The 18006-nt window shown below is 46.5% G+C and overlaps 1 protein-coding gene across 3 annotated transcripts in view; it reads left to right on the top strand.

Annotated features, from left to right (window-relative positions):
* HIPK2 (homeodomain interacting protein kinase 2) overlaps window positions 1–18006 on the top strand; it is a 138710-nt gene that overhangs the window by 93166 nt on the left and 27538 nt on the right. For 2 of the 3 annotated variants that reach the window (XM_082280216.1, XM_082280217.1), the window contains exons 3-10: window positions 892–1015; window positions 3102–3221; window positions 3902–3988; window positions 5078–5262; window positions 8958–9120; window positions 11666–11885; window positions 13426–13547; window positions 17706–17848. In XM_082280216.1, coding sequence (XP_082136342.1) covers window positions 892–1015; window positions 3102–3221; window positions 3902–3988; window positions 5078–5262; window positions 8958–9120; window positions 11666–11885; window positions 13426–13547; window positions 17706–17848 — 1164 coding nt within the window. The remainder of the gene's footprint in view (window positions 1–891; window positions 1016–3101; window positions 3222–3901; window positions 3989–5077; window positions 5263–8957; window positions 9121–11665; window positions 11886–13425; window positions 13548–17705; window positions 17849–18006) is intronic. The other variant, XM_082280218.1, reaches the window with a different exon arrangement.

The following is an 18006-nucleotide window of genomic DNA, read 5'->3' as shown; positions in this document are numbered from 1 at the left end:
TAAGATTTTCAGTATTTGAAAAATACTTTTGATTCTTTCACACAGAAGTTTTTGAAATACCTATGTGTTTGGGGCACATAGGTCAGGATTCGTCTCGTCTCACCTCATCCTAAAGACCTTTCCAGCATTAGTGGAGAAGGATTCCAACCACCCCAAGGCAGTGGGACAGGTTCCCCCGGGAAGGGGAGGGAGCAGAGGTGCTTTGGTGGCATCTCCTGGAGCTGGCAATAAATGCATAGCCAGAGTGCTGGTGCATCTTGGCTGTTTGGGCTGAAAGGGAAAAGGAAATCTAATCAGGTGCCTGGGACAGACTGGGAAAGGAAGGCTTCTTGGCTACTTCCTCCTGAGGAAAAGGCTTAGGTCTAATAGATCTAATTACATTATTTCTCTATTTTATTGTTACAGCCATTTGTTTAAAAAGTCAGTAATCCTTTTATACCAGTCCTGTAATGATTATTTAATGTCTGGCTGTTTGTGAACCCACGGAGCTGTGTGAACAGAGGATGCTTCACCGCAGGGGATCTGCACAGTTCTCCACAGGACAGCGAGCTGAGCCTGAGAGCCTCCAGTGGGGGCCTTGATTGGGTGCCTTCATAGTCCCACTTGCTGGATGAAAGCAGTGGTAGTTCTCTGCTTTACAGAACACTGCAAAACGTAGGGCTGTCTCTTGGCTATATACGGCCACAGGACTCTTCTGCGAGGATAAATATTCACCAACTAATGTTTGGTTAGCAGGCACTGTGCCAGTGACCAGGGTGTCCCTCAGCTCTGTCAGAGCAGTGACACTCGTTGGCAGCAGCTCCACGAGTGTCACGACGGGCACCAGCTGCCCTACGCTAGCCGAGTGGCTCTGCTCCCCTTGCTGATGTTTTCTGACCTCTTCCTTCACAGAGCCCCCGAAATCATCCTCGGTTTACCCTTTTGTGAAGCAATCGATATGTGGTCATTGGGATGTGTCATTGCAGAGCTGTTCTTGGGCTGGCCCTTGTACCCAGGAGCTTCGGAGTACGATCAGGTGGGTGTGGATATTGCCCTGGGTGCTGGTAAGTGCACACATCTTTTTCCCTTCTCTTGTCAGAGTGAACAGATACCAACTTTTTCGCTTTTGCTAATGACGGATGTGTGTTTCTTGCTCTCCCAAGTCAACCTTGTCATTATGCATCTGGGGTATTTATTCCAGGTAACCAGTGTGCAGCTTGATACACTTGCTTTTAAGACCTGACTGCCTGAGTGAAATCTCAATCAAGAGTCAACGCTGCCATTGACTGGAGAGCTCTGTACATGTCTCTCCTCAGTGAGCAGAGCAGGCACCCGTTCTCTGCTGTAACAGCAAGTGCTGTATAAAGGCTTATTTGTTAGAAGAAACTGCATGAACTCGGCTGCATTTCATAACCCCTTTTATGAGAGTGCATATTAAAAGCAATGACAAGAAGGAGAATGTTGGCATTGATGTAGGTTTCCAGTTAATATAAGCTGTCGTCCCTTTTTTCCCTATAGGCTTTTACGCCCTTTTAGTCCTAAAACCGATAATGCAGCAGCAGCTAGAGCCAGGGCTGTAGGATACTTTACATTCCCATAGTATTCTTCAGACTGATCTTAGCTGTCTGCAATTGCAGCCTGAAAAGAGTCTTTTTTCTTTCAGGAAATAAATTTTTAAAATAGAAAAAAAAGGCAGGATAATAAATAAGTTTTTCACATACTGAAATGTTTTCTTGACTTTTCTTTTGAAACTTGTATTTTTTTAATCAGAGCTCTAAAGGTAAAATTTGGCAGGGGAAATAACTCGCAGCAAAGAGCAGAGCTATTAGTGACTCTAAAGGAAATCAGATGTAGCTGAGAAACTTACAAGCGTTTGAAAATCACATACCAAGCATGAAGAGTAGATTTCTTTCTCTTCCCTGTTGCACCCCAAAAGCCATAAAACACACAGCTGAAAAAGAAATCACCATACCTTACTGGCCAGTTTAACTGCCCAGCACAAAGCTTCCTCTGGTAAAGTATGACGAGAGCTCCTGGGGAGCTGGGAAAGGAATAGGGGCTGATCCTAGCCCCTGGCTGCAGCACTGGCCCTGGGCTGCAGGCAGGATCCTGGTGCCTCTCAGAGGTGTGAGCTCTAAGGACCTGAGGAGCTGCAGAGCTGAGGAAGCCATGCACAGTGAACTGGGGCCTGAGTGCTTGGAAGTAATTGAAACCACGGCTGCTTTTCATGCCTTTATTTATTTAATGTTTTTATCCTCTGTTTCTTCTCTCAAAAACACTTTCCATTCTTCCCTAGAATTTTCTAGAGTAGGTGACTGGTTTTAGTAGTTTTGCAGAGTTTGCAGCAATTTTGCAGAGCAAAGCCTTTCAGGAGTCAGGAGGTGCCAAGGTTAAGGTTTTGTGTGGCACCCCAGGCATGCATGACATCGGTCTTCAGTGGTGTAATCACAGACCCTTTCTCCTTTATAAATAATTAAAAGTTTGAGATCCTGGAAACACAAATAGAGTATCTTTTAGCTGTGTGGGTGCCAATGAGGTCATGCTTGTGGATGCAACCCAAATAACGTCATGTAGTCAGTAGAGACAAGTACTTTCCATACCATGAGGGCGTCAGTTGGTTTGAGTGTATATTTCACCTCGGTTCAAAGGCAGTCACTTCATAATCCTCTGGTTGGAACTTCAGACTGCTCCTAGGACAGGCTGTGTGCTCAGGTGGAAGAAAACCAGCAAAAGTTAGAGAGCAAATATCAAATTGTTGAAATTACTTCCTGGAGAGGAGAGGGTGACATAAAAAGGTGCTAAGTGTTGAGACATCCCATTGAAATAGCTCTATGGGTCCTTCTCTTTGACCTCTAAAAACTTTGGAACTTTCCTCTTTTCATCCTTAGGCCTTGTGGGAGTGCACTGTAAGGGTGAGTTTCCAGTGATGTATGTGATAAACAAAGGGAATTCCATACAGAAATTCTCTTCCTCTCATTCCTTGCACTTGAGTTTTTTTGGGTGAAGTATATTTATGTGCTACATCTTCTGTTTTTTGTTTCAAATGCCTCCTGCACTCCTTCAAGGAAGACCTCCAGAGATCTTCACAGGACAAACAGTGACCTCTTATCCTTCTCTTACAGATTCGCTACATTTCACAGACGCAGGGCTTACCAGCAGAGTATTTGTTAAGTGCAGGGACAAAGACTACGAGGTTTTTCAACAGGGATACAGACTCACCATATCCCTTGTGGAGGCTGAAGGTAGGAAGATGTTTCCGTGTTCCTTTTACCTTGCGGTTGTTGGCTGGAAGTGAGGAGAGCCTAAGTTTCACAGCCTAAGTTTCTGCTTTTTGCAGTGCGGCACAGACATAGGGGGAGTACTGCCCAAGGTAAAACCGCCATCCCCAAAATCTGGAGCCCATGATACACCTGCTTGGCATGGCGATGTAGGAAATTTAGGTCCAGAACTGACCTGGAAATCTCCCTCTCAGTAGTCAATGAATTGTTGTGTAGTGGGAAGACATTGCTCTAATATCTAACTCATTTGGGGGGAAAAAAAAGGCAAGCATTTTAATTCTACAGTCAAAACCTCTAGTGAGCCCTGAGTGTCCTGTGCCGGCGTGTTTGGCTGCATGCTGTCCCCAAGGAGAGAGGCCAGTGAGCTTCTGGCTGGGATGGGATGCTGAAACTCACATTGGGGTGGATGTAAGAGATCCACCACAGCTGGGAGGGCCCTCAGAAGTGAAAGAGAAGAGATAAATCACCTTGTGTAAAAGATGTCACGTAACTGTGGCAGAGATCGTGTAAATGGTGTCTGGTCAGGCAAGAGAGGCACAATGGTCTCTGATGAGGACACGATGAGGCACAAATGGGAAGTGGCACATAATCTGCAGCTGGTTGCAGGGCAGTGTTGGTCAATGCCTGTGTCCTGTTTTGAGCAGACGCCAGATGATCATGAGGCAGAGACGGGGATTAAGTCGAAGGAAGCAAGAAAGTATATTTTCAACTGTTTGGATGATATGGCACAGGTAAGAGCATTGGTGAGTAACCAGCAAGACTGTTTATATGCTTTCCAGCAACACTAACAGAACGGAATTACATAAGTTCTCTGTGTATCCAATTCTTGGGCCAGCTCCTGAAAAATACCAGGGTTATGCCACCAAATTAGCTGTTATGTGCTGCTTTGTGGAGGTGACTGCACACAGGGGCGTGTATGCTGTAGTAAAGCAGCCTTGGAAAGTGGCTAAGGCATGTCTCTGAGTGTTTAAATCCTGCATTTTCTCTTGTCTCTCCAGTGCTCTCCTGTACGACCACTGGCGAGTCACATAGTTCTCTGTGTTTTAATATGTCCATTTGTTAAAGGGTGACAGTGGAAATATTCACCATGACCACAGAAGAGTGTGCTCACTGTAAAACGTGGCTGGCTGGGGCAACAATGAGAAGTACTAATTCACTGTGCCAGTCCCATGTGGTTGTGAGAGCTGATCCCAGCATAACCACTCCTGTGATGGGAGTTTGTGCTGACAAACAAACCAGTGTGCAAAACTGGCCCAACTCTAGCACCAAACTGGAGTTTGTGCTAGCAAGGTTTAGACATTGTAGCAAGTAAACATGTAAACAGGCAGGAACTGAGGAGTGGAATCAGAGGAGACTAGATAAAGCGTGAAATAATGTAACAAGTCTTTTTTTTCCCTGGCACCTGATACATGAATGGGATGTTTCTTATAAACCTACTGACAATTTTTATGTATTTTATATATTTTTTGCTCATAGGACACATAGATAAGTATCTGATGGCACAGCATATGATAAATACTCTGATTATCAGAGCTTGCCTGCTACAGCATGGAAGCTGTTCATCCTCAGTGGAGGGTGACTAAGTGTTTCATTAGCCACTGACCCAGGCGAGCTGAACGCTTAACAGTCTGTCTGGAGATGTGACGTGCACAAGCCAGACGAGTGGCCACCACGGAGTCTGCCGTGGCTCTTCAGCAGCTACTCCTTTAGACAGGGAGGCTCGCAGGGCATGTGCTCCAACGAAGAGTAAACACAGTTTGCTGGAGGCCTGACCATCTGCTCTTTCCCTTTGGCGCTCACTCCCGTCCCTTCTCCTTTAGGTAAACATGACAACGGATTTGGAAGGAAGCGATATGTTGGTGGAAAAGGCAGACCGGCGGGAGTTCATAGATCTGTTGAAGAAGATGTTGACGATAGACGCGGATAAGAGGATAACACCCATTGAAACTCTGAGCCACCCTTTTGTCACCATGACGCACTTGCTCGACTTCCCTCACAGCACACAGTACGTGGCTTTTGTTCCCCTTGGGTTTTGAATTGAGGGGTGAAGAGGAGAGCTGGTTGTGGTGGAGACCAAGTGTATCTGAGGGGCTTTGTTAAGATGTTTAATCCCTAAGTTTTAATCTTTTCCTGGTTTAAAAAAAAAGACAATTGCCAACTCAAGGTTGCAAGAATTGTGTTGTAGGTGCTTGGCATTTAAAACGCTGCAGTGTGTGCTACATTAATTATGTAAATATTCAGTAATTACATTTTTTTGCATTAAAATGCAGAAGAAATTATGCAATTAGTGCTGAAAGTATCAGTCTATTTCAAAGTAATATAGTCCTGATTGTTACTGGAGTAATCAACCTTATCTGCAGTGGGGAGTCAACCCTTCCTCCCAGAACCTTCCCGTCATGCCAGGAGTCAGCTTGGGGCTGTTTGCTTTTTAAGGGAAGAGCTGTTCTGCAGCAGGCTGTTTTACAAGCATAAGCAACAGGACAAAGAGTTCAATTTTCAGCTTGATTGTTGTCCACCTGTGTCACCTTAAATACCACGCTCTGACCTCAGCTGACACATGTGGAATGGGGATGGGCTTCACTGCCTGATGGAGAGGAGGAGAAGTCACTCCTTCAAGCCTGACTGCCCCTTCTCCTAAGGCTGCACTACAGAGCACAGCAGCCTGAGATGTAGGATACCTGCATCCAGCCCACTGCCCATGTGCAGTTCACATAGGGACAGGCTTCTTAGGCGTTAGTGGAGAAGGTAGACACATAGTGGGAGTTTTCCTTCATGACACTTAGCTTTGAGCATCCAGCTCTACAGCACTTGTCAGTTCAAGGTGCTTTCACAGGCTGTCCCTTCCCCTTGACAGGAGAACAATTATTGGCACAGTCCTGTACTTCATTGGGTGCCATTTGCATGAGCATTTTAAAGGCTGTCAGAATCTCAGGTACAAAATTAAAGAGGGATGCTTGAAGAGCTGCAGAGTATGTTTTTGTGCTGCAGAGCAACAGGTAACTGTGTCAGTTCCCCTGCCTGTATGTGTGGCTGCAGCATTTTGAGTTTGTTTAAGGTAGCTTTCCCTCTTTGAAGGAGCTGTAGCTGCCTTTTTGTTACATTTATCACAAGATAAGAGCAGCTGCTTACCAGAAGGTGGTGGGTGCACGATCTGTGTAGACCCAGACTTAGCCTGCAGAGCCGTCTTTGAGCATTGTTACCTATAAATAGATAGTAAGTGATAAATGAAAACAAGATGGGGGATGATTGTGCTAAACAGGAAGAAAGTAAAGTTTCATATAAAAAACATTCATGAATAGAAAATGACAGTAAAAATACTAAGTGAGCATCATAGGCAAAAGTCTTTTAATTTGCAACAGCCCTTCTGACTGTGCAACTGATTGTGTAAGATACGAGAGATGTGTGACCTAATGCATTGCCGTCAGAGATCTTCCCACTAACGCAACAGACCATAACCACATCTTCATTTTTGAAGTGCTCACTTGTGGCTGCTCAGGCAAAGGCCCAGAGAGATTGAAAATATCATTGGAGCCAATAGCAATGAGAATTTTACCCAAATAAAGAATTCAGCATCACGTCTCTGAATACTAAATATGTGCCAGCCGGGTGCGTGACCCTGCGAGCCCCTCCACGCTGGAAGAGGTGACTGGCAAAGAGAGCCATAAGCTGTAACCAGCATGGCAAGTGGATGAAAGTTTTGTCTGTGATTACCTGTGGTTTGGAGAATAGAAACTTCAAAGCCTTGAAAGATGCAGGGAGCTGTAATCTCTCTTGGAAATAAATTGGGCAGCAGAAAATGTGAGAGTATAGGGAAGCTGTAGCTTCTGGAAGGAATGTCTGCTGTGGCACGTTTCAGAGAGGCTGCAAGTTTGAGCGGCACAAGAGGGGCTGTTCTGCTTTCATACAAGCAGACAGCAAAGCGAGCTTAGCTTCCCATTTCACATATTTATCTTCCTGGCTCTTAAATTGCTGAGTACTCCTCAGACTTTCTGTTTGTTTTGCTTTGTCCCTGCTGGGTTTTTTCCCCACCTTTTTTTAAAGTAAAGCCAGAGAACATGGTATTGCATTTGTAGAGCTTACACCTTGTTAGATAAAACCATTTGGTAACACACACTACGTGTACAGAACATACACTCTTCGCAGTGCTTTCTTCTTTGTGCACGGGGAATTATATTCATACTTGTCTGAAAAGAAGTGATCCAATAGCCTTCTGTATTTCTGTGACAAGTGTTTGATTTTGCTGGATGTTCTGTGACCAACAGGTATAGTTCTATTAGTGAATGCACATAATGGGCAGCTGTGCACAGTGTCCAGAGCCTGGCTTGTCTGCAGGTGTTCATGGCCCAGATCCAGGTACCAAGATATTACTTGTAGGAAAAGAGAGGTGACCATTTGAGTAAGAGGCAAGACAGGGATAAAAAGATCTATAAACCTTAGGGATTATATAAGGTTGTTGCATTTGAAGGGATATTTTGTTTCTTAAAAATTGTGTGAGGATATACTGCCTACCTCCAGCAGCTTAGATCATTACAAAACGATCAGCACACAGCTGATTTTCACTTCTTGGAATTTCTCTTTCTCCGTGTTGGGATAATGGAAATAAAATAAATGCCCTTATACTTTCTGAGGTTGTGTTTCAGACTCTGAGTTCGCATTTGTAAAATCAGTTACTGTGGTGGAAGTGTGGAAAACCTGTATTGGTTTTTACATGTCAGAAAATGAGATTGTACTAAAAATACACTGTTGCCCAGGTTCACTGTGGTGTTGTCTCTTAACCTCTGTGTGCTTCGGTATTCTAATTATAAAAATGAAATACAGACAGTTTCATGTACTGGGTGCCTACTGTGCTCTAACAATGTAGAGAGTATTTTCACTCATTTACTGGGGCACAAAATAGGATACTTCTCAAAATTTCCATTGCTATATCAGTAACATTTAAGGGAAAGTCAGTGTAGAGGAAGAAGCTGTAATAATTTCCCCAAGAGATCCAGTTCTCAGTGTGAGATAACCTCAAAACCAGATTCCCTCAGGGCATTGAGGAATTTGCTTTGGAATAACTTTTTGATATGAATTGTCCCATTGACTGCAAGAGGAGATGTCATGCTTCAAGATAAGCATCTGCACAAGCGTTTAGCCAGACAGGGGCAATGTTTTAGCTGCTTGTCTGGACTCAGCTCTCGGCGAACTACTTCTTAAAAGGAGCAAGGATGATTTTTTAGGGGTGTCTCAGTGATCAAGAACAGTAAAATTCTTCCTTGCAAAATATATGTAAAACTATCTTTATGCTTACACAGAGGCAAAAAGCATGAGTTGTCTTTTCCTCTGGGGCTCAGTCGTCAGAAAAAACCCAGTATCTTTCTTTCTTGCTCTCAGTCTCTTTCAGTCTTTTAATATAGCCACTTTGTATTTCTTGCCCTGTCCCCTAGAGAGCAACTGTGACTTGTATTGCAGTGTAGGGGCCCGTGGGAGCGGCCAGGAGTCCCATGGCAGCTGCTCTCGTCTTGGCCTTCTTCAGTGCAGGGTTCATTTGAGTCTCACCGGTTAAGAGAGACCTGCATAAAATAGCAAAGGGCTTTAAGAGCCTAGAAGGTGCTAAGCCTGCCATGGAGACCTGTTGCAGGGCCACTGTGATGAACTGTTACCTGTGTGAGTCGCTTGGTTGATTTTCTCTGCCTTCCTTGCCCCCCTTTGCCCACACAGTGTCAAGTCCTGCTTCCAGAACATGGAGATTTGCAAGCGGCGGGTGAATATGTACGACACGGTGAACCAGAGCAAGACGCCATTCATCACCCACGTAGCCCCAAGTACATCGACCAACCTGACCATGACTTTTAACAACCAGCTGAACACAGTCCACAACCAGGTGAGGGCATCAATCACAAGCAGCCAATGCTTGAAACATTTATGTCAGGAGGGCCTAGAAGATGAAAAGCAAAGTAGCATCCCATTTAACATGCCTGCCAAGAGATGGTGCCTTTTTACTCTCCTTCCTCTGCTCTTTTCCTCATTCTCTTTTCTTCAGGCAAGCAGTAATCTTGTGACATTTTGTGTGACGGTGAAATGTTGCCCTTGTTTTTTATGTTGTTGTTGTTGGGGTGATAAATCCTGCTTACTTGGGAAGTTGCTATGGGGAAAAGCTCATTAGTCCCTTAATGCAGCAAGCAGTACTTCACTCCCTGGGTGAGGCAGAAGTATTTGTGATCTTGCAGCTCTTCCTCAAATTGACATTGAAGTAAAATGAATTTAAACCCTCTGTAACAGACACAGCATTGTAACTGATCAACAGGACAGAAGAGTTTAGTGATAATGTTTATTCTTATCTCTCATTGCTTTTACTTCAGGAGCCACAGTTGATACGGGGACCATGTGCATATGACCCCACTGTGAACACACTGCATTCTAGTTTTGGGGACTCTGGCTTTATAATCATGCTTTGTATTAGTTTTACTTGCCCCATGGTTGGGGGGTGCTGTGTTAACAAATTTTATGTGACCAGCAGGCTAAGCTGTTTGCTGTGGTACTGTATCACAGCAGTGAAAGGAAGCTCTCCAGGGAGAGCACTCTAGGAGACTGAAGCTCAAGAAATAGCTGCTGTCTTTGAAGCCTTTTGGGAACAGCCTGCTCAAGATTCACTCTAGAGATTGCAGGTGGCATTGCGGAAATGGTTTTTGGAAAGCAAGGGAGCAAAAGGAGTCCGTGTAGACGTGCAGGGTGCTCCTGTGTCAGTCAGAAAACCAGACTTCATCACTCAGGTCTTGATACATGTGATCACAGAAGGTCTTTTGAAACAATTCAAGCAGGTACAGAGATAGGTCATGACTTAGTGCGAGAGGGTTTTAGTTACAAACACCAGTTCCCTTTCTAAGCTGTTTCTGAGATGCTGACTAAAGAAACACATGCTACATGCTCCCCTAGGCCCCAGCTGCAGGGCAGAGGCACCGTTTGTACCATAGTTACTTGTACAAAAGGCAGACTTGCTTTCATTTCCTTGCAATTCACTTGACATTAAGATCAGTTGTTAGCTGGGGAGATCCATGGTCATTTCTGAATTCTCCTAAGGGGTGTGTGTTGTGAGCAGAACCAGTATCCCCAGTGTTCCTAGAGGAATTGGTAGAAATATTTCTAGGAAGGGCGTTTTAATTTGAACAAGCTCTAAGCCTTTCACAATTCTCTTCAACATGCCACTCGTCTTGGCTTTCTTTTGTTTCCTGTCTCTGCACAGTATCAGGGGATCGCCTCCTTCCAGTTATGGCTTCTGAGCTTACGAGTGTGGGAGCTGCCGTGGTTGCTGCTCAGTGCGTTGCACAGGAGAGCAGATTGCAATTCACAGCCTCTGCACTGAGAGGGGATGGGGAGGAGGAAGAAATGCTTTCTTGTCACATCCTTCATGGCTGTGGCTGTGGCCGTGCAGCATGGGTCCAGTGGCAACCAGGGCAGTGCAAAATGCTTACTCTGCTCTCTCCTGCACCTTGATCAAAGCCTCCTCCTGGGTTCATACACTCACCATGAGAAAGTGTTGTCTGACCTTTCTCCAGCAGTGTTGCCGGCATGTTTGGACAGAGGGGAAGGATGGGCTCTGGTCTGGTAGTGTCTGGCTCCCTAGACATGCTTGCTAAGAACATATATTTAGAGCAGTGGCAGAGCTGTTTAGTTGCCTGCAACTGTTAGACTCAGTCCAAGTTTTAAAAAAAAGTCTTCAGATTTCTAGATTTTTGCGGAACTCTGGGCTGATTTTTTGGCTTTGAAACATCCCCTTACTGGAGTTTCTGCTCCAAAAGATTTTAAAGACAAGTCAAGTGAAGTTTGGACTTTGCAAGTATTAGCGTAGAAGGCCGTGTTATGCCTTCTGATTACTTCAAATTCCAAACATAATTCAAGGGGCATGTGCCATCTTAGATACAAGGTATCTAAGAGGAAAGGTCAGAAATGGATTTCCCCTCTCAGGATGAGATTTCACAGGGCATGGAGGTGCTGAGTCTATTTCACCTAAGAAATATGAGCAGCTTCTAGAGCTATGTACATAATGAGTGAACAGTGTAATTTATGGATAGCAACATTTTCTGAGCCCATCTTCATCATGCTGCAAATCAGAGCCAGTTGGGTGAGAAATGGGGCTGCAGTTCTGCTGTAGGGAATGTGCTGTGCCTCTGAGCAGCACCGTGTGGCTGGAGGTCCCAGGGCATGGTACAGCTGTGGTTACTCAGGCAGACAGTGATCCCTCCCCCAGCACTGCCCTTGTCTCTTTGCTCCTCAGTGTCCTGTTCTACCCCTTGTTTGCTGTTTTAGTTTGGTTTTTATTTCGTCTTACACTATTTTACTTTATTATTTTTTGGATTTTGCTTCTTCCAACGTACCCATCTCCCTCATTTTTTGTTTGTTTTTTGTTTTAATTCCCGTCATTCCTTTAGACCACCAACCTGGCTCCCACCTCCTCCAGTGCCACTATTTCCTTAGCCAACCCTGAGGTCTCCATACTAAATTACCAATCTGCACTCTACCAGCCCTCAGCGGCGTCCATGGCTGCGGTGGCCCAGCGGAGCATGCCCCTGCAGACGGGAACAGCGCAGATCTGTGCCCGGCCAGACCCCTTACAGCAAGCCCTCATCGTCTGCCCACCAGGCTTCCAAGGTAAGTGACAGCCTCACCAGGTCTTGGCCTGCTGCTTTATCCAGATCTTGTTGGAAATGAGTTTTCTCAGTGCAGGTCACATGGCAGAAAAAAGGGCTGGCCTAGTAAATCAGAGCAGTGAGGTTGTTGCAGATGGAAGGGTTTGCGTTGGCAGAGGATCTTGCAGGCACCTCTAACATCCTGAGTTGGAGGCAGCTGGTCTAAAACGATGGGGCAGATACTGAGAAGGGGCTGGGGGAGAATATGTGAGACTTGTCATCCTTTGCCCTGAGCAAAGTTCAAGGCTCTTCTGACATATTTAGGTAAATTGAAAGTTTTCCCACACAATACCAGTAAATCAGTACATGTGTAATGGGTCATACTGTCACTTCTCAGTGACTCTCAGTGCTAAAAAGGGAACTCAGGAGGGTAATGCAACAGGGAGTGTGGTGCTGGTGGAGACGAGGGTTCTCCCCCATAACAGATGCTCATGATCATTTATGAGGACAATTCCCTTAGCTCCAGCCCTGCTGCAAACAGCTCTGCCTGTGTATACTAGTGGTAGGTACTACTGTCAGACAACTTGGGAGATGCTCAGTGTTAACCACTTGTCCTTCTCTTGACTTGACATGCTGTAGCAATTTGGGAAAACTAGCCAAGTATCTGTAGGAAGTGGTCTAAACAGACCTCGGTTCAGCTGGTGCAGCTTCTGCTCTTCATTTCTACAAGCCTGTCTGTGCATTAGTCTCCAGGCACTTGTTAAATATTCTGCAAGATTACCAAAGCTCTTTTGAACTAGAGAAGTTTAGCTAGACCTCTTCTGCGTAGTTAAAATGCATCTCAAGGGTTTGACTTCAGAAGTGGAGTATGTAAGCCACCATCTTCAGCTTGCTGCCTTGAGAAGGCTCTGAAGTGGAGGAGGCAGCACAGACTGTGCCATGCACTAAGGTGCTGGAGAGGGAAGCATCCTCCAGGTCAGTTAGGCTCATGTGGGGCTCAGTCAGTAGTGATTGGAGTTTGGGGTGTGCTAGGGCCTTTTAAATATGAGTCCCAAGAAACTGTGCGAGAGAAGATCACCTGTCCCCATCAAGGCTGAGGGAGTATGGAGTTCTGGATGCCCATCCCACTTCGGTGTAAAGAGAGCATTCTCACATAGCAGTGGGTTTTGGCTGACAAAGAGCATTTCTTGTTGTTAAACCAGAGAATATGGGGAAGAAAAGCCATTCACTCCCCTCTTTTCCTTTTCTCCCTGTACACACTGTATTGAAATATTTCCTTTGCATTTGAGGTGCCCTAAAAATATGAACTCAGTTAGTCCCTTAGTGCCTTTGGAAATGTCTTTTCTGCACCCTTATACACGTGTCGTGTTTGTGAATATTTGATGGATGTCTTTGGGCCAGGGTAGAACATGTGGCACTCTGATAGCTGATCATTCAGAGGGTCTGAGCACTGCAGTTTAAGTGGACATCAGTGAGTGCCCTTAGGCATCTCTGAAAGCCAGCCCCTGTTCCTGGCGATGCTGCTGGTGGCTTATGCTGTACCTTCTGTGCTGGTGGAACAGGGTTACAAGCCTCGCCTTCGAAGCACGCTGGGTACTCGGTTCGGATGGAGAACGCCGTTCCCATTGTCACTCAGGCTCCTGGGGCCCAGCCTCTTCAGATCCAGCCAGGACTCCTCGCACAGGTAAGCAATTCTAAAGGCACCGAGCTCAGCAGGTAATTGCTGTGGTGTTTAGCTCTTGGAGGCTGAGGAGAGAAGCTTTCTCTGAGGGCCTTCTGTGGTGCAGTTCAGAGACTTGGGTAGCTGTACGTGGATCTGCAGCTTTCTCTGAAATGTCAAAATCTCCCCCAGCTCATTGTTCTGCTCAAAAACTATGTCAGAGTTGTGAAAGCCACTGGAAAAACCTTCTTTCCTTCTGCTTTTCTACTGGAATCAGTGGGAAAGCCTCAGAGAAAGCAGTGTCAGGCCTCAGCTGAGAAGAGACCAACAATAACCTTCTTGCATCCTCCTTAACTTGTAATCTTGGGGGTAGTTTGCAGCCAGGAGTTGCATTGAATTCCATGCTGCTGATAAATATCTTTCATGCTTTAGGTTTTCACTATTCTGTTTTATGAGCTGCACCTCTGCTCTTGAGGTATGAGAGAGATGTAGGAGGCAGAGGCAAGAGCCCCACACTCAAGGAGCTCTCCTTGTCAGCAGTTCTTACTGGCACAATTGTCTGAAATGTTCTCACAGGAAAAGCATGGTTCCTCCTAGAAAAAAACCAAACAGGAATGGGTGCTACTGATCACATGCACATCCACAAGGCGTACCCCACCTCCTCAGACCAGAGGAGCAGTTCATTCCTCCTTGTGCTGGCTTCAATGAATCTGCCCCGACTGTTTTTGGACTGGTGCCATGCTGATACCAGACAGGGGAAAAAAAGCCCCTACTATACTTAAGACTAAGTTGTGCAACCTGGAAAAGATGACCAGTTACTAGTTACAAAGGCATGTCTCTGTCTCAGGCTTGTTTGATCTTCCATGCCAGCAGGTTCATATGCAGTCAGGTACCAGTAGACTTCAGGGTTTACGCCTGTGCATTGCACTGCTGGGTTAAGACTGTTGGTGTTATTGCCTTCTTTTGCCAGCTGCCAGTCACACTTATCTGGTGAAGACAGATCAAAATGCAACTTGCAGCTTGTGTGGTTTCCATCAGCTAGTGTGCCCTGCCCCTTCCCAATAACAGAGCCTTTGTCAGAGAGCTGTCTGAAACATCAAACCGGTCTCTACTGCAGCCTGTTTTAACAGCTGACATGGGCCACCTCCCTTGTTTGGTAGGAAAGGAGAGCCTAAGAGGCAGGGGAACAAAAGCCATGGCAAAGCAAGGAGCAGTCTGTGCAGGCTCAGTGGCTGGCACCTCTTGCTTGTGCAAGAAGTCAGCCAAGGCAGTGAGCAAAGGAGGTCACAGAGCTTTACATGCCCCCACCATTCTGCCAGGCCTCCTGTGGTGTGCTATTATTTGGGCTTGAAGAGGTGAGGGTTGGATCTGAAGCATCTCAAAGACAGCAGGGTCCTGAAAGATCTCAGTACCTCCAGCTCCTTCTTTCTTCTCGTGGTGGTCTCGTTGGGCTCTATGCAAGTGAGGAGTGCTTGGTAATAAAGCTCCTCCTGAGCACCCTCCTGCCCACAGGTTACCAATAGCAGTGCTGCCTCTGAACACCCACTTCATGGCCTCCTCCTTTCATACTTTCTACTGACATTTCATTCACTGTCACTTCCAAAGGGGAATTCTGGCTGTTTCTGCAAAACAGAAACATGCCACTTGCATAGATTTTTAATTTTTGATGTAATCCAAGAGCGGCAATGTGCCTGTTGCTGTGCCTGTTTGTCTCGCACGATGAGAAATGCGAGCTGTCTCTGATGGCAGGGCGCTCTGATTGATGCCGGTGGCATCTGGTGTCCGTGGGCCTCGCTCGGTTCGGGCTGAGCAGCTGGTCTGATAAACAAATCTGTACCCAATTCCAGTTTTTCTGAATGGAAAAACACAGCTTCTTTGTGATGCATTGTAGTCACATCTGATCTCGGCGGCTGCGTGTCTCTCTCCCAGCAGAGAGCTGTTCCTCTCATGCACAGCTGCTTATCTAATGCTCTTCAGCCTGGGCCGTGTGACTGCTGCGACTGCAAGAGGGACTGGCCCCAGCAGAGAGTGCAGCACCTCCAGAGCCCACTTCTGTCTGTCTCCTGCTTTATTTGTCCCACTGATCAGGCATGGTGCTGCTCCTTGCTCTCCCAGAGCTGTGTAGTGCCATCAGGCTTTCTCCCCTGTCCAGCACATGGCACAGGTTTCTGTACTTGCCCTCCTCAGGATGCCTGTGGCTGGTAAAGCCTTACTGCATCTCAGTGCAGGTGGCATCGGGTTCTTCCTGAGCATTTTGTGCAAGACCAGGTGTCTCGGACAAGGGATCCAGGGCAGAGGCACTGACAGAGCTTGAGCATCATCTCTGGCAGCTGTGTGTCTGCAGCCTGTGGCATGGAGCTAGGCAGTGCAAGACAGAGCAAGCAGGCTGCAAGATGCAGGGTCAGTGGCTAAAGTAACTTGGTTGTAACTTCTCTGGGTCTCTTTTCACCCTCTCAAGCAAGTGTGAGTGTGGTCCACATACTGTATGCACAGAGGCCAGTGAAAGGAGACTGATCCTGTCTTTACTAATACCTCACTGCGGCTTCAGATCTCAAAAGAGGCAAAGCGGTACAGTTTTCTGGCAGGCTTCCATGGTGTGACCCAGAACTGTCCCCTTGTCCTTGAATAACACCCTGGATTCTGGATTTTCTCTCCTTTTAACTCCTTCCCAACAACACTTCCCACAGAGATCCTGCCACTGGCTTTCAAAACAAACACGTTATTCCATTAGTTGTTTCTGCTCTATATCCGGAGCACGAGCTCGGTCACACCAGGGGACCCACCAGCTCCTGAGGACAAGAGCCAGAGCATTGCTCCACCACTCCAGCAAAATTTTGTAGTAATGCACTAACTGGGACCAGGCTGCCGCTGCCAGCACAAGCCTTCCATGTGTAAGCACAGCACACTGTGCTGGTGGATCAGCCTAGACAAGTCTTATCTGCAGATTAAATGATTCAGTGGTCCTTACCTAATAACTGAGGAATTTGTGCCTAGGCCCTGACACTGCATCTAAATTTATGCACTGCAGTTGGACAAGGAGCTTAGATTTGTTCCATTCCCTTCCTGAAAAGGGAGGAAGCAGTTTTGTCTGCAAGTAAATCCAGGTAGTCCCCTGGGATTGACTGCAACAGTAGTTTAGTCTCCTCTTTTAAAGCAAAGCTGAGGTAAAAAAAGAAAAGAGAATAATAAGAAGGCTTTTTTCCTCCCTGATCTTTTTGTGCCTTTGCCTCGTCCTTTTGCCTGCTCCAAGCAGCACCAGTCCATGGTTGTGGCTCCCTAGATGAAGGGCTCTCAGGAGCCTTGTGACTCTCCATCCTTTGCAGATGTTGCTGAGAGGCCTCACTATAGCAGCCTTGATCCTTGTGAGGATAGGGAAGGGGATAAATGCATGCCTGGAGGAAGCCTCCCCTCAAGTTTAGCCTCCTTAGAGCAGTGAGATAACACAACACAGGTCCAGTACAGTAGTGCAGGTTAGGACTAAGGTGGGCTGTAGCTCATACCCCTGAGTTCCTCAGCCCAGCAGCGAAAAGCTGCCAGAGCCACGTTCAGGCAGCACATAGCAAAGAAAGTTTCCCAAGTTCTAAAAACAACCATCTGACTTGTGTGGAGTCACTGGAGCAGGACAACCTGAGTCATGCCTGTGGCAGCACAGCTGGAGGGGTGATTGCATAGCAGAATGATGGCTCAACTCACAGGCAGAGATTTTCCTCCCTCTAAGAGGGGGGGTAAAAGCTGGAGAACACGTGGAGAGGACAGGCATGCAATGTGTAGCTGTGCATTATTTGAGAAAGTAAGCTGGCTGTAGAAAGGGGAAATTAACAATGGAGCCAGTAGTGCCCAGATGATCTAGGGATCCAAAATTAGACGGTGCTAAAAAATCTGATGTTTGGGTTGAAATGCCAACAAGTTTTGATCCCTTCCATTCCCAGTTTAACCTAAAACACAGCTGCTGCTTTGTATGGCAGGGATTTTTTTGCCCCCTCCTTTGCATTCTCTATATTAATAACTATTCCTGCTTTTGCTGTGGTTTCCTAACAGTGATGTCATCTGTGACTGAAAGGTGGTAAGAGCTATGTAGTACGACCATGATCATTATTAGGGGCCCCAGCTGAGCATGGACCATCGCTCGTGTTCTGTGCTTGATGCCTTTTGTTAAGAAATTGCTTTCCCTCTGTCTGACAGCAAGCATGGCCCAGTGGCACTCAGCAGATCCTGCTCCCTCCCGCCTGGCAGCAGCTGACCGGGGTGGCCACCCACACTTCTGTCCAGCACGCGACCGTCATCCCAGAGTCCATGGCAGGCACCCAACCGCTGGCAGACTGGAGGTAAACTGGAGGTGTTTGGAGGTGCCCTAAAGTACCCACAGGTGCTGGAGGGGGCATGAGGGCTGGGGTCTTGTGAGGCTACAGGGCTGAGGGGAGAAGGGCTGCAGCCTGTGATCCCACTGTCTGAGAGCTATGGGAGACTTCTCTGCTCCATGCTC

This window comes from Coloeus monedula (genome assembly GCF_965178545.1).
Source record: "Coloeus monedula genome assembly, chromosome: 4".
Classification (NCBI taxonomy): Eukaryota; Metazoa; Chordata; class Aves; order Passeriformes; family Corvidae; genus Coloeus; species Coloeus monedula.
The sequence above is the reverse complement of the archived record's forward strand: the minus strand, read 5'-3'. Positions and strand labels throughout refer to the sequence as shown.